At 37.3% G+C, this 17,088-nt stretch overlaps 1 protein-coding gene across 1 annotated transcript in view; it reads right to left on the bottom strand.

Annotated features, from left to right (window-relative positions):
* ITGB6 (integrin subunit beta 6) overlaps window positions 1–16,745 on the bottom strand; it is a 74,625-nt gene extending 57,880 nt beyond the window's left edge. The window contains exons 1-5 of the mRNA XM_079782202.1: window positions 16,633–16,745; window positions 16,450–16,525; window positions 15,652–15,731; window positions 12,667–12,871; window positions 11,816–12,062 (exon numbers count right to left, since the gene is read on the bottom strand). Of these exons, the coding sequence (XP_079638328.1) occupies window positions 11,816–12,062; window positions 12,667–12,871; window positions 15,652–15,731; window positions 16,450–16,525; window positions 16,633–16,677 (653 nt within the window). The 5' untranslated portion in view covers window positions 16,678–16,745. The remainder of the gene's footprint in view (window positions 1–11,815; window positions 12,063–12,666; window positions 12,872–15,651; window positions 15,732–16,449; window positions 16,526–16,632) is intronic.
* Between the last annotated feature and the right edge of the window lie 343 nt (window positions 16,746–17,088).

Raw genomic sequence — 17,088 nt, 5'->3', positions numbered from 1 at the left:
GGTAATCAGGTGTTCAAACTCTTCACTCCTGTGTGTGTGTGTGTGTGTGTGTGTGTGTGTGTGTGTGTGTGTGTGTGTAATCATTACCTACTATTGCCTCTTAACCCAAATCCACCATCACACTCAGCCTTATTACGGGGTGACTCATACGCGATGACAGGTATGAGTCACCCTGTAGTAAGGCTGAGAGTGAAACCTTTCTTCTTCCTCCTCTACTCCCTCCTGCACTCCCAGCCCTGCTGCCAACGGCCCAAAAACCAGAGCAGGGCTCTTGGTTCTAGATCCCAACTCTACTATGACTGAATAGACTATTGTGGACAGAAATAAAACCACCACTTAATACAGTTTACATATGGGGAAAATATCATGTTAGGATATCTACTCCCAAATATTACAGTGGAACAGAAAAAGCTGATCATAAATTCAGCCACATCTTATTCAGAAAGCCAGTTAGTAACTGTGCATAAGGCTTGGAGCAAGTTACTCAGCAATCTGAGTTTTAGTTTTTCATTTATAGAATGGAGATAATAGTACAGAGCAAAGGTTCTTAAAGTGAGGCCCCTGGACCAGTAGCATGATCATCACTTGTCATAAGTGCAAAATCTGTAGTACCTACTGAGTTAGAAATGTTAGGGGTAGGCTCAGAAATCTATTATTCTAAAGCTTGAGAAACACTGTTGTAGTAGAGACAAAAGGTATACCTCCCAGTGAGGTTGTGGTGTGCTGTCTGGGGAGAGCTGGTTGACAGCTTTGCAGGTTCAGAAACCTGTCTTGTCAACACAGATAGAGCCAGTACATCTTGCAGAGTCAGGCTCCTGTTCACCAAGTTCATCTGTCTGAGGTATACAGCCAATCCTCATCAATCATAATTCCATATCTGCAAACTCACCTACTTGCTAAAATTTCTTTGTAACTCCCAAATCAATACTCTCAGTACTTTCTCAGTCATTCATGTGAATGCACAGAGTGGCCAAATAATTGAATCACCAGATACACATGTTCCCAACTGAGGTCAAACAAGGCTTTGTCTTCTTGCTTTAGCTTTCATGCTATAAACAGGTGTCCTTTCCAGGGTCTATTTGGTGCCATGTCTTTTGCATTCTTGTGCTTTTCATTGGTGATTTTGCTATTTAGATGGGCCCTCAAGTGTGGTGCTGAAGGGCTGTCTCGTGTTCCTAAGTGCACAAGGCTGTGATATGCCTTATGGAGAACATAAGTGTATTAGATATGCTTTGCTCTAGCATGAGTTATAGCAGTTGTTGGCTGTGAATTCAATGTTAATGAATCAGTAATATATATTAAATAGAGTGTTACACACAGAAAACAAAATTATATATTGATCAGTTGGTGAAAACATGACCAGAGGCTCACAGGAACCTAACCTTGTGTCTCCTCTAGGAGCAATGGTTTAACATTTGCTAATTCAGTGTTCAAGGAGACTACACAACAAGACTCATTTGAATAATGAAAATCAATTGTATGTACAAATTAGAATGACTATGGATTCATTCATACAGAGTAATGGAGTTCTATTGAGACCAGAATGCAAGGGTAGTCATTTTCTTACTATCAGTAGACTTTCACAGAAAGCAGGTCATAATCTGATGTGTCCTCAGGGTTCAGAATAAGGGGAATTGGAGGACCCCAGGACTGACTGGTACAGTTTGAGATGTTCCAATACAGCCATCTCCAGAATGGATGCTCCTGGTCACCCCGATCTGTGGTCGGCTAATAAAAGTTTGGGAACGTAGGAAAGTCAATGAGACTAGAAATTGTAAGTGCCTTGGCTAAGGCCCTTGGATTGAATGTGGCCCATACTTGAACCTGTGATCCCTGTTTCTTCGCCCTCCCCTAACCTACCAATTCTGTTCATTCTTTTAGCTATGACAGGATACCTGGCCTGGTGGGCCCAGAAGCCAGTCTGTCACTTCCAGGGAACTTTTCATATTTTCTTTCTGATTCATTATATTTAACTTTAGCTCTCAGAAGGCAATCTTAAACTCTTATTTTTAATATTTTGCATGGGCTGTCATTGAAATTCTGAAGCGTTGACCACAGAAAGCATCTATGGTCCTAATAGAATAATGGAGAGGCTTGAATGAAATAAAATGTGTGAAATACACAGCACAATGAGCTTTTCCGAATAAGTGCTTCCTAAACCTTAGTGTCATTTCTTACATAAATTACTTCACACAGAGTCTACATTTGGCTAATGATATCTCTAGAATCATATAGTTTCTCCTGATTAAAATAATAATGCATGTTCATTGAAGAAAATTTGGGTTTTATGTAAAAGTGTAAACAAGAAAATGAAAACATAAATTTTAATGGTTATGATATGTATCATAGTTTATTTGACCATCTATTACTGAAAATTTATTTCAGAAACTTTTCAGTTATTAAATATGTGTGATCCTTCCATATAATCTTTGCAAACTCCAAAAAGCATTACAGATTAGATTAAAAAAAGTTTTACAAGCGTGGTGCACAGACCCTCTGACATCCCTAAGATCTTTCAGAGTCTTAAGGTCAAACTCTTTCACAATAACAAAAAATGTTATGCGCCTTTTTCATTGTGCTGACATTTGCAGTGATGATGCAAAAGCAACAGTGAGCAGAACTGCTAGTGCCTCAGCACAGATAAAGGCACAAAGCTGTGTAATTGTTCTTACATTTTCACCAGCAAGCATTTACTGTAATAAATTTTAAAATGCAAGTGTTTACTTGATTGTCCTTGATGGGGCAGTAAAAGTTATTAATTTTATTAAGTCTACACCCTTGAAAACATGTTTAAAATTTTCTTTTTCTGTGAGACCAAGACAGAAATACGCATACAGCATTTCTGCTGCTCACCGAAGTAAATGTTTAAAGTAGAAAAGCACTTCTGTGATTGCTTGAGCTAAACTGGTCCCTTTTTTATATATATAGAATACCATCTTCACTTGAAAGATGCTTGACACACTATTAATCCAACTTAGATATATGGCAGACATGTTCTTAAACATGAGGGAAGTGAGGTTGTCATTTCAAGGAAAACAACCATTGGTATTTGTTGCCACAGATAAAATTTGAAATAGTTTGAAAATTAAAATTTTGGAAAACTTTCATCTGCCACCTATGAGATTAATAGCTACCCAATGCATTAAGAAATATCTGATAATATTAACAAATGGGATGTTTTTGACATTGTATCATGAAATTTGGAAGATCTGCCTAACTCAGTGAAGCAATGGTTTTCAAAAGATCAAAGCATTTTATTACAAAATCACACACATTAGTAAAAGCCATTCAAAGTGCAAGACAGACCAATGGCTTTTAACATGATAGAATATGAAAAGTTCATTGACATTGTTTCAGATTCCATATTGAAACTAACTTTTAGTTTGAATGTAGTATCAAAGAAGATTACCCACAGACATGAGAAAAAGCTGTTAAATATGTCTCTCTTTTCTAACTATATATGTGATGTTTGACTTTCCTCATGGAATTTAAGCAAAACAAAGTATTTCAACCGATCAAATGCAGAAGCAGGTATAAGAATTCAATTGTCATTTACTAAATCAGATGTTAAGAGATTTTTAAAATGCAAAAGCAGGGCTAGTCTTTTTGTTTTAGAAAAATAGTGTGGGTTTCTTTTTTGTAAATATGTGTTATAATAATATACAGTGCATTTCTTATTGTAATTATCAAATAAATCAATAACTAATTATTTATTTAATATTTGTTTTCTAACATGCTGAATATTGATAGATATAACCTACACAGTCTAAAGCTCCTGGTGGGAGGTCTTAATTTTTAAGAGTGTAAGGGAGTCCTGAGATCTAAGTTTGAGAACCACTAGATTAAAATTATTAAAGATACTAAGTGTTGATGAGAGGAAGAAAATTATCACTTTTGAATGTTTGTTATGTTCTGAGCTCATTCAATTCTCATGATTGCCCTAAAAGGTGAATATTATTATTTCCATTTAAAGGTGAAGGGAGTGAGTTCAAAGAGAGTAAGATTTTGTCCAAGGTTATAATTTAAACCCAGGTCTGAAAAACTCCATGCTCTTTCCTCTTACGTTGTTTGCCTTTCTACTAAATAACATTTTTATTCCATAATTACAAGGTTTGGATTGATCAAAGGATTGACTTTTGTGTTTAGTGTTTGAGTTCTTGGTGTGTATATGTATGGGGGGAGGTATCTGGACAAAGAAACTGGGAGAATTAAGGATGTAATGGAAAAGGAAAAAATATAATGTTGCAGCAAAAAAAGAACTTTATATATAAGTTTAACTAATGGTAATTTTGCCAACAAGAATAAAGAAATAGTTTAGAAAATAGAAAAATATTGACCTTTTAAGAGATCTCATATATAATACTCTATTATTGATAGTAGCTGCCATTTATTTAGAGTTTCAAGACCAGCCCAGTACTAAATGCTTCCCTTCGAGAAACCAAGATGGCGGCATAGGTAAACAAATAAATTGCTGCCTCGCACAACAATTTCAAAACTACAACTAAAAGACAAAATGTCTATCACCCAGAACCACGGGAAAGCTGGCTGAGTGGAAGTTCTACAACTAGAAGGAGAGAGAAAAGAGCATTGAGATGTGCACAAGTGCTGAAAAGCTGAGGTACGGAGGCATGCGAATCAGGCTGGCAGCGGGCGACTAGGTGCACTGCTTTTTTCAACCCGAAGGGAAACAAGCTCCTGATTACTCTGAACTCCAGTTTCTGGGGAGACGCTGGGGACCCAAACTCCTATGGGGAGAAGCTGGACTGTCTGCCATCGGGTTGGAAAGTGAGAGTGACTTTCTTGCAGAGGTGCGCCTAGCAATCATTGTTTACTGCGCTGGGGCACAGGACACGGGGACTTGGAAATGCGGAAACGCAGAGACGGCTGACTGGCAGCCGTCGCTATTTGCTACGCCCTAGCCTAGTGACTTCGTGAGACCCTGCCCCACACAATCTTCAAGCCCACCCAAGCTCTGCACAGCGGCTTTTGCATATAAACGGCCTGCCCTATCGCAGCTTAACCTAATAAACTGCAGCTCTGGTCAGACAGCTCCAAAACCTCCAAACCCCAAGCAAAGAGGAGAAAACTGTAGTTCTCGCTATAGTTCCTGCTGGGTGGCCTCAGACAGTAGCTGACCTGCACACCATTGGAGATCTAGAAGCTAGTATATCTAGTGCTCAGTGTGAGATGACACCAGATTTCAACTACTCACATCCATATGTGACACATTCAAGAGGCAGACTCAGTGAGCACCAAAGCCCCACTGAAACAAGTTCTGCCCCATAAGTGTGTCTCCAGCACAGCAGTTCTTCCATTACAGACACAGCGGGTCCTCACAGCCAATTGGTCTGGAGGTCAATTCCTCCCAGTGACACCAACAACAATCAAGACTTAACTACAACAAGGCTGTACACACAGTCCACAAAGGGATGCACCAAGAGTGTCCACCTCAGGTAACTAGGAAGCTGACCCACTGGGCCATATAGGACACCTAGCACACAAAGCCACCCTACCAACTCAGGGAAGCAGCGAAAATGCGGAGACAAAGAAACAGATCACAAACAAAAGAAATGGAGGAAAACAAACGACTAGATACAGAGTTCAAAACCACGGTTATAAGGTTTTTCAAGAATTTCATAGAATAGGCCGATAAATTTAACAAGACCCTCGAGGATATGAAGAAAGACCAACTAGAAATTAAACATACACTGACTGAAATAAAAAATATTATACAGAGATGCAACAGCAGACTAGAGGAACGCAAGAATCAAGTCAAAGATTTGAAATACAAAGAAGCAAAAAACACTCAACCGAGAAAGCAAAAAGAAAAAAGAATCTAAAAATTTGAAGAAAGTGTAAGAAGCCTCTGGGACAACTTCAAGCATACCAACATCCGAATTATGGGAGTGCCAGAAGAAGAGAGAGAGCAAGATACTAAAAACCTATTTGAAGAAATAATGACTGAAAACTTCCCCCACCTGGTGAAAGAAATAGACTTACAAGTCCAGGAAGCACAGAGAAGCCCAAACAAAAGGAATCCAAAGAGGACCACACCAAGACACATCATAATTAAAATGCCAAGGGCAAAAGAAAAAGAGAGAATATTAAAAGCAGCAGGAGAAAAACAGTTAATTACCTACAAGGGAGCACCCATATGATTGTCAGCTGATTTCTCAACAGAAACTATGCAGGCCAGACGGGAGTGGCAAGAAATAGTCAAAGTGATGAATAGCAAGAACCTTCAACCAAGATTACTCTACCCAGCAAAGCTATCATTCAGAATTGAAGGTCAGATCAAGAGCTTCACAGATAAGAAAAAGCTAAAGGAGTTCATTACCACCAAACCAGTATTATATGAAATGCTGAAAGGTATTCTTTAAGAAGAGGAAGAAGAAGATAAAAATTATGAATAAAAAATACATATCTATCAACAAGTGAATCTAAAAATCAAGTGAATAAAAAACTGAGGAACAGAATAAACTGGTGAATGTAATAGATTCAGGGGAATAGAATGGGAGTGGATTGATAATTCTCAGGGGGAAAGGGGTGTGGGGGGTACGGGAAGAGACTGGACAAAAATTGTACACCTATGGATGAGGACTGTGTGGGGGGGAGGTAAGGGCAGAGGGTGGGGTGGTAACCAGATGGAGGGGAGCTATGGGGGGAAAAAGGAGAAACAATTGTAATAATCTGAACAATGAAGATTTATTAAATTAAAAAAATAAAAATAAAAAAATGCTTCCCTTCATTACCTCCACCAATCCTTAAAACCACTCTGTGTGATCAGCTGTTATTCCAAACTGAAGCTTTTATATATATATATATATATATATATATATATATATATATATATATATATTATTGATTTTTTACAGAGAGGAAGGGAGAAGGATAGAGAGTTAGAAACATCGATCAGCTGCCTCCTGCACACCTCCCACTGGGGATGTGCCCACAACCAAGTTACATGCCCTTGACCGGAATCGAACCTGAGACCCTTCATTCGGCAGGTCGACGCTCTATCCACTGAGCCAAACCAGTTAGGGCCAAACCGAAGCTTTGAGAGGTGAAATGATTCACTTTCAGGGACATTGGGAGTGAGTAGATGAATCTGGACTTATTCCAGGCTGACTCCAAAGCCCATTCTCTTAACCACACTATACCTCGTGCCTGCTCCCCGAAGGGTTTCAGCTCCTGGAGGACGGGGCCCAGATATTTTTTCCCAGGGATCCCATGCCTAGCACAATACTTGGCACATAGTTGGAGCTCAGTAAGTTTTTGTTGAATGGATGAATGAATAAATGAATGCATGAATGAAATGCAATCAAAGCTGTAAAATGCCAAACTGCTTTCCTTCTCTAGAAGCCTGATTAAGGACAGGATCTTGTTAATTCAAGATGCTGGGCTGTCAGCTTAGCTGAGCCATTCAAGTTTGTTAATTTTAATTTTTTTTTCTGATAACATTCCATACCTATTGTTCTTTTTGTCATTAAAATATTTTTAATTAATTTCAGAGAGAGGAAGGGAGAGGGAGAGACAGAAACATTAATGATGAAAGAGAGAAATTGATTGGTTGCCTCCTCCACATCCCCTTCTGGGGATTGAGCCAGCAACCTGGGCATGTGCCCTGACGGGAAATTGAACCTTGACCTACTGGTTCATGGGTCAATGCTCAACCACTGAGCCACACCGGTTGGGGCCCTATGGTCATTTTTGTACTTTATGTTACTACATCTGATCTGACCTGTGACAGAAAAAATGAGTTTAAACGAACCCCTGGGGCAGAGGTAGCACTTCGTAATGCTAGATAGAATTGTTCTACTAGACTCTCTACTGAAGCTTGTTGAAGGAGAAAGACATAATATATAGAAATTTTAGACTGGTGCAACATTCTGTGATTTTTTAAAAAAAAGGCCAAAAGCATTAGAAATGCTTTTATATTAAAGAGTAAGGAGGCTGATAGCACCAAGCTTATTTCCCTTTACAAGTGAATCAAACAATTGATAATGATAATCATAACTTATTTATTATACAGCATTTTTGAGGATACAAATCATTATATCTCTATAGAAATCTGTTCAACGTTGCAAGAATTGATAGATGTCACTCAGTATCCATTCTTTTTTTTTCTTCTCTACTAACAAAATTCTGATTTTATTTGGGGTAGCAACGTGCTTCCTTTGCAGCTAGCTGAGGCTACGTAACTAAGTCCTGGCCAAGGATACACAAGTGTAAGGAGTTCTTAAATTTTCTGGCAAAACCCTTTAAATTGAGGAAATAGAATCAATATTCATTTGTAATTTTAAAAAATATTAGCAAACAAGGAATAGAAGGAAACTTCCCTGGTCTGATAAAGGAAATTAAAAACATCAACAACCACTAGCTAACAACATACTTAAAGGTGAAATGTTGAAACTTCCCTCTTAAGATCACAAGCAAGATGAAGGGCAGCTTCTAACCATTTCTATTTAAAATTGTATGAGAGACCCTAGCCAGCATGAAAGGCAAGCAAAAGAAAGAAGAGGAACAAATATTGGAGAGAAAGAAGTTGTTATTCATAGATGACCTGATTATTTACATAGAAAATCCTAAGGAATCTTCAAAAAATCAGACTAGAACTAATAAGAAAATGTATCAAGTTTTCAGGATACAAAGTGAGTATGCAAAATCAATTGCATTTGTATATGTTATCAACAAACAATTAGAAAATAAAATTTAAAAAATAACTTTAACAACAGCATTCAAAAGTCCATAGCAATAAATAAAACAAATGATGCATAGGATTTTATCCTGAAAATGACAAAACATTGCTGAGAGAAATGAGACAAGATCTAAATTTATGGAAATACATGTCATGTGCAATGATTGGAATATTCAATATTTTTAAGATGTCCATTCTGCCCAAATTGACCTGTGGTTTCAATGCAATTCTAACAAAAATCTCAGCATATTTTCTTTTAAGGAATTGACAAGCTGATTCTAAAATTACTATGGAAATGCAAAGGATGTAGAATAGCCCAAACAAAAGAACAACAAAGTTGGACTTGCACTCCAGATTTCCAGACTTTTTATAAAGCTACAGTAATAAAGATTTATAAGGCATTAGGGTTACATAACTATATTCAAAGGATCAGTGGAACAGAATAGAGTTCCCAGAATTAGACTCACACATATTCAGTCTATTGCTCTTTTTCAAATGCATCAAGATCATTCAATGGGGAAAGGAAAATCTTGCTTAACAAATAGTTCTAGGTATTTGCATGGAAACATAGGCCTTTTTCTTCATTCAAATAAAAACAGATATTTTGAGGTCATAGTCATAACTGCAAGAGCTTCCATGGGAAAGCTTCTAGAAGAAAACATAGCAAGCATCTTTGTGACATTGGGGTTCACAAAAATTTCTTAGGACAAAAAAGGAACTAACCAGGCAGGTAACTAATTGTACATCTCAAGAAAATAACTGGTGTCATTACATTCTCTCATATCATTCCTGAGAGGATTAACTTAAGCATCCAAGGAAGTTAAAGTAAAACCAGCTCTCTTTGCACAAACTTCATGATTTTCATGCTTTCATGAGCTTTTGAACTTCAGTGGTCATATAAAAATAAAGGTATTTATCGTATGAAAACAAAAAAACTAATCATTTCATAAAAGACTGATAAATTGTACTTTATCCAAACATTAAACTTTTATGTGACCACAGGCATTGCTAGAAAAGTAAAAATACAGTCCATAGACTGAGTGAAAATATTTTCAAAACAGATAAAGAACTTTGATAAAGAACTTTTATCCAAAATGTATAAAGAATATATATGGTAGAATATTAAGAAGACAATCTAATTTTTAAAAGTGGGCAAAATATTTGAAATAATACCTCACAGAATTAGATATAAAAATGGCAAATATAGACATGAAAAGATGCTCAACATTATTTGTCATTAAGGAAATGCAATTTAAGCTACAATGAGATACACACTTATTTGAATGGCTAAAATTAAGGAGACTGACTACACCAAGTATTAGCAAGGATTTTGATAACATTGCTGATGAAAATGCAAAACAACACGTCCACTTTGGAAAATAATTTGATAGTTTCTTAAAAAATTAAAACTATACTTATACCATTTAGCAATTCCAATTCTGGTTATCTATCCAAGAAAAATAAAAAGTCCATCTATCTACACAAAAAAAATATATGCAAGTGATTGTAACAGCATTTTTCATGCTAGCCGAAATAATGGGTAACAATCCAAAATAATGTCCATTAATGGAAGAATGAATAAGCAAAGTATAATAAATCCCTATAATGGACTATTACTTAAAACAAAAAGGACCAAACTGCTGAGAAACACAACGTCATGGATGAATCTCAAAAACATTATTTTGAGCAAAAGAAGGCAAACACAGAAGGCATATACTACATTACTTTATTTATATAAAATCCAAAAATAGGAAAAACCTATTTAAATTACAGGAACCAAGAAGTGGTTGCCTCTGGTGAACTAGAACGGATTGTAATGAGGCCTCAGGGAAGTTTCTGAGTTGATGAAAATGTTCTATATCATGTTTCAGGTAGTGATTTTATTGGTATATTCAATTGTCAAAACTCATCAAACTGATCATTTTTGATGTGTGCATTGTAGTATATGTCAATTATATGTAAAAAAAGGAAGTGGGGACAGACACCATCTCTGATACTTGAATGCAAACACAACTCCCAAGAGTTACAATCAGTAATGAGTTCCTTTCATGGTCAAATTATTTTGGGTTATGTCAGATTCTAGTTGGAAATCACACTGAAATGTCTTAAAGTGATATTATTAAACTTGTTTGTCTTTTATAGAGATGGATGCCTGGGTGCATACAAGTATTAAAAGACAATGGAGGCTTGGAAAGTTATTTCATATATGCCAGATTTATGGTAGTAAAGGGCTTGGTTTCGGAGCAACCCAGATCTTAGTACAAATCCATGATTAGTCATGTGGCCTTGGGGAAATTCCTAAACTCTCAGAGCCTCTGTTACTTCCTCCGAATAGGGATAAGATAATCTGCTTTGACTTGCTGTTATTATGAAGACTGAAGGGTGTCATTTATGTAAAACCTTCAGCATATGGCCTGGCACTAACCAAACGATAGTTGTTTTTCATTAGAAGTCTATGAAATACTTTTATTTGGAACATGTCATTGACGCTATAGGTAAACCATCACAAAGCAGTTCGCCTTCAACCATCACCACCTGCATAATACATTATTTTAATAGCTGGTTACAGCATATTATAATGGAGTCACCACCCAATTTTGTACTGAATTAGGTAGCAGTGAAGGCTACAAAGGCCTTCTCCAAGCAGTAAGAGAAATCCACATTTCCCAAAGTATGTCAGAGGAAGCTGCAAAACATGCTATTTTGGCAGAAGTCATTATAGTGGAGACTCTGAGAACATGTGGGTCACTGTCAAATGGCCACAGAAAGTGGTGATCATTTAGAATAGATGGTCTCAAATGGGCTGGGGATGGGCACAGGTGAGTGGAACCCACAGCGAAAGACTTGGTCCCCTTGTCTGCAGAACACAGAGCCAAATTTGCCATATCTGGACCTACACAGAGAGACAGATGCTGCAAGGACCCAAGGCTAGCACCATGTATTAAGATGACTTTCTCTTGGTTCTGAAAAACCCAGGCAACTGAGAGAGCTGCTGAGATCTAACCAGACAGGAGGGAAATGCCAGGGAGTTAGCAAGCTCCTGCCAAATGCAGCTCAGAGCAAGGCTATCTCTACAGAAAATCAGTGTTCAAAGATTCCAGAGAATCATTTACTTACCTGCAAGGGTTGGAGATTTCTTCTGGCGTTGTTTTCATAAAAGGGGAGACGGGTTTTTCCACAAAGGAGCCAAAGCCCAGTCTAAAGTTGCTAGTTAATTTAGACATCTCCTTGGAAAGCAGGGAACCCAGCTCTTTGATTGTGTTGAGGTCATCATCCATGGAGGCCGAGAGGTCCATGAGGTAATACAAGTCCACTGGGTAATCCTCGGTCTGGCGGACTTGCACTTGCAGAGTCTGTTCACCACCTGCAAATACCCCGCAAGAAAAGTGAACCCATAAATATGCATTGAGACATGTTTGTGACTAGCCAATCACTGGGCTACCTGGCTATTTCATTTCAATAAGAAGTTACTGAAGATACTAAAGATTTCATAAGCTAGGTGGCAAAGTTTATAAATGCATGAGCCCATGGCAGTCTTTCAGCAGTGTGTTTAGAGCTACTGAAGGAGGTAAGTTAGGATATTTTATATCTCCGTGGGAGGACTAGCATCCATTTAGATGGGAGATAAGCTTATTTTTTTGTATGTGGTTTTAGAAAAGGAGAGCAAAATGAAAAGGAGTTTAAAGCTACATTACAACTCTTGAAGAAATGTGAGAGAAACCTTAACAACATTTGAGCAGTTCAAATGGTTACTATTAGATAAGGCTTTTTTTAGTGACACATTTGGAGTACAAGTGACCAATATGAATAAAGAAAAGCAGTTCTCTATTTCCTTAAGAATGGGAAAAGGAAATAATAAACAATGGTATTGTAATATGTGGTACAAGGAATATGAGCAGAACAGTGATATTACCATGTGATCTTAGATTTATTTACATGATCCAATGCTCATGTCAATCATAACGTACCTGGTCTCAATTTAAGAATCAAGCTTTGAGGTGCAATCTGAACAATGTCAGAACTATTTTTCTGTCTGCCTACACTGAGAGGCTTATTTGTAAGTATTTCTACTTGGGAGACAGGGTTTTCGATGAAGTTTACTTGACATCCTTTAGCTAGAAGATTTGCTCGTGTATCACATCTTTCACCAACTCCAGGTAGCTGGGTAAAATTCTAAAAAGGAAAAACAATAAAAAGACAAATCTGTATTTTTGTAAAATACAATTTTATTTTGCTTGCTTTACTAGTTAGGCATCTTGCCATACTCAGAATATCGTATCCCTGCTATTGATAGTATGTCTAAAATTAAGTTATAGCAGAATAACCAGAGAATTCTGCCACTAAAATTAAGAGTAAAATTGCCTTCTTCTTTTTATTATATTCAAGTGAATTTACCCAAGAATTTTTTGTTTTGTTTTATAAAATGCTTATTTTTCAAATTTCCTGTGCTATGTCCAGAATCATGAGACAGATGATTCAGATAACACAGTAGATATCATCTGTGATAAATTCACCGATGGCCTGTAGGTTTGTGGAATCCTAGGATTGTCCAAGTTCTCAGCATGTCTAACACCAAATCCAGGGACCTTTTTCTGTGGATTCCTACATCGCTTTATCTAGCTCGCTGTCCTGGTTTAATACATGGATGCATCACCCTTACATTACAGTATCACTTCATTAAAGTTAACCTCTTGGGGACTTTAAACCCAGTGTCTTAAAGTATTCAATTTAAGATCTTTTAGAACTTTTTCCAAGATTTGGAAGTGGAGAAATGAAATGGAAGAGAATATAGTGCTTTTCTGTATAGGACTCGGGAGTTTCCCAGTAGCTCTGATTTAGCCGAGTAGCAGGAGGCAGTGAGATGAGTGTTTCCAGGAAGACATGTGGCCTGGGATTCCCAGGACAAAGGCAGAAGGAGTGAAAGGATAAATACTTGTCTTACCTGGAAAGAACTTGTGAGGCTCTAAGCAGTCAAACTTGAGGCCCATTGACTCTCATGCTTGGAAAGAGGCAAATCAATGCTCATGTTGTTCTCATTCCTTAGAATTCTAAGCCACTCTTGCTGTTTTCACCAGCTAGGAAACTTTCCTTCAGACATTGATTTTTGAGACTATAATTCGTTCTATATAAGTCAAGCCTGTGCATATCTGAGGCACCAGGCTAGGTGTAGCAAACTAACTTTCTGTGATGTATCCAAGGTAAACAGTGGCTGGACAAGGACTCAGAACCCTTCTCAACATGTCACTGCTACCACCTATAATTACCATCTTTGCCAAAAGACTAGAGCGGGTGTTAATCATAGAAGCTATTCTTCTCTCTGCTCTAAGGAGAAGCCTAATTTACCTTTTGTTCCAACTGCCTCAGCTGATATAACTGCTACCATTAGAGTAATCTTTTAGAATAATCTGGCCTTAAAATTTGACAATAACTAACTACCAAGTATCATCCCCAGGTAAAGCTATCAGTGGTAACTTAGGAAGCTCTCTTAAATGAGTGCTTAAAGATGCATTGAAATAAAAATTCCAGAGTGAACATTTTGTTAGACTGATTTGTTGTTTTACATCTCTGGTAGGAAACTAATATTGTCTTTTTCAGGGAGTCAATGTAAAAAAAAATGTGGGTTTTACCTTCTTTGTATATTCTCAAATCTACTCTTCATACATGAGCTCAGAAAGGCCTAATTCCGGAGGCTGGGTGAAAAAGGTAAAGGAAGCAAAACACACACACACACACACACACACACACACACACACACACACACACACACATCTCATAGATACAGACAACAGTATGGTGATTACCAGAGGGAAAGGGGGATGGGAGGAGTCAAAAGGGGATATGGTGATGGAAGAAAACTTGATTTGGGGTGATGAACACACAATACAATAGACACATGATATATTATAGAATTGTACCCCTAAAACCTATATAATTCTAATAACAAATGTCACCCCAATGAACTCAATACAAAGAAGAAAAGAAAAAGCATAATTCCCTCGCACTGCACTTTTGTTTGTGCCTCATCAGTCAAGAGGTAGGGGGCGTGAGCTGGATTTTCACTCTGGGGTCCCTGAAGCCCTCCTCCATGGGTGTACATTCAGCCCGGGAGGCGTGTTGAACAGTTCTAGCCTGGTCTGAGTTAGATGTCCAGGTTGGTTCCCCTGGAGCATGCTACCAGTCCTTGCTGAACTTGGCGTTGGTATGTTTTGATTTGTGTTTAGATTCTCTACATGAGATTCAGTAGCAAAGTGTTCTAAATCCAGAAAAGGCTAAGCAGCTTTTTTTTTGCTGTTGTTCTTATCAAGAATCATTACAGGTTGCTCTCTAGTGTCACAGGAGGCAGTGACTCAGGCTGGCTTATAATACATTTCCTAGTCCTTATACTAATTCCACATACTTTTCCATTTGATCAGATAAGGAATGCTATTTTGGGCTTGGTCATTGTGGTACAGTCACCAAGCTCATGGAAATGTAATGTTTAAAAGAACTGGGTAATGTCTGAATAGTAAAGTTTAACCCAAATCTAGAACGCTTCTCTTAGAATCTCGCAATGATTCAGAATGAATCCCGGTTCACAGGTGGACTACAACGATGGTACTGAAGTCAATATATTTTTAACATTAGAAAATGCCATCTCCATGACTGCTGATGGCATTTGACTGGTGAACAGTTAGAAATGGCTTTAATATAAGGGGAGGAAACAGGTGAAATAACAGACCCCAAGTTAAATATTTTTCAGAATAATTGGACATTTACTCCCTCTGCAAATTGCTTTTGAAAGTAATCACAGCAATGACTACTTTGATCCATCTACTAATGCTTACATTTTCCCTCCTAGGTTTCTCTCACTCCTCTAACCCCACAGAGAGCAGGACACTATCAGAACAACCACTGGTGGCATTAATGTAAGTGTAACTGAGGCTTTTACAACAGGTTGAGATCATTTGCTTTACCTCCTGAGAGCACCAGGCACACTGAGGTCCAATGAGCAAACAGTCTCCGCAGGTCTCTGCACCTCCCATGGCACAGCCACCTGTGTTTAAACCCAGCAAGACACAGGGATTCAGCACTCTCTCAGTCACTCCACTTCCCAGACTTATGGCTCTTAAAGTACTTGAAGGAAGCAATAGCAACGTTTATTTTTGTCTTCAAAGATCAGTCCTCAAAATGTTACCAATTTATGAAGTTTATATTTGACATCAACCACGTTGAAAATATGTATGTCTTATTATCCCCAAATGATGATTCTCTTTATTCTTAAAATATGAAATATTCCAATGTTCACAAATATAAAATCATCATTTACTGTCCTCATTCATTATCATCCACTTTAATTTAAAAAATATATTTGTACCCATTTAAAATGCTTCTCTCTTAAATGTACTATAGTTTTAGTTTTTAAATAAATCCCTGTTCTCTCAAGGTCATTACTCTTGTATAAAAAAAAATTGCTAGTAAAGTTAACAAAATGGTTGTCACAAATGTATTAAGAAGTCCTATTGTGTAGTAATGCTGTTTAATTCTCCTCATTAAAGTTCCCATGCAACCTTTGTATTTATTTACTTTAAGCCTAGAGCATATGCTGTGGAACAGTCCTGCGTCTGCCTGTAATTTGTTAAAGTGTTCGCTCAATGGCAAGAAAGCAATCAAACCGGTTAAATAAAAAATGACTTCAGATCGAGTTTCTGAACCAAATGACAGGTTTGTCAAGCATACCATGAAAGCAATATATCGGAGAGTTCAGGTCTTACCTTGTACGTGATCGTTCCTTCCTAGAAATAGAAAGAACAGGCAAAGCAGTTCAATCCCCATTCGTTTCAGTTCTCGCTGTGCAAACAGATTAAAAAATGAATTACCTTCAACATTACAAGACCAAAGCTGAACATCGTTAAAGTCTTTTTTCCTCCAAGTGTAAAATTTTGAATACTACTTACACTGCTTTGAAAAGAAACTTGAGATGCAAATAAAAACGTTTTCATTAAGACAAATGAAAACAGAGGCTACCTGGACAGGTAAAGAAGAAAAGCTGTGCTTAAAAGCAACTTCAACATGATTTACTTCCTTGTTCTCCTTATAAGGAAAGCAGGTGTACAATCACCAAGAAGGTGGAGAAATTCATTCAGTAGAAATTTTTGTGTAATTTCTATTAGTCTCTCTGCATCCTAGAGAAAGTCAATACCTTCAGTGAAATATTGATCAGTGAAATGTCAAAAGAGCAATTGAAATGTTTTAAAGTTGTTTCCAAAATAATTTAAAAGAAAAACAGTAAAGATGATAAATAAAACACAAATCTATAAGTTATAGGTAAGGAGGGTTTAAAAAATTGAGCTAAAGAAAAATACCTGAGATTTTTGTATTCCATTTTAAATCCTTTGCAGAGAATTGAAATA

The sequence above is a fragment of the Cnephaeus nilssonii genome, assembly GCF_951640355.1.
Source record: "Cnephaeus nilssonii genome assembly, chromosome: 10".
NCBI classification, from domain to species: domain Eukaryota; kingdom Metazoa; phylum Chordata; class Mammalia; order Chiroptera; family Vespertilionidae; genus Cnephaeus; species Cnephaeus nilssonii.
This window is presented reverse-complemented; position numbering and strand designations above follow the sequence as displayed.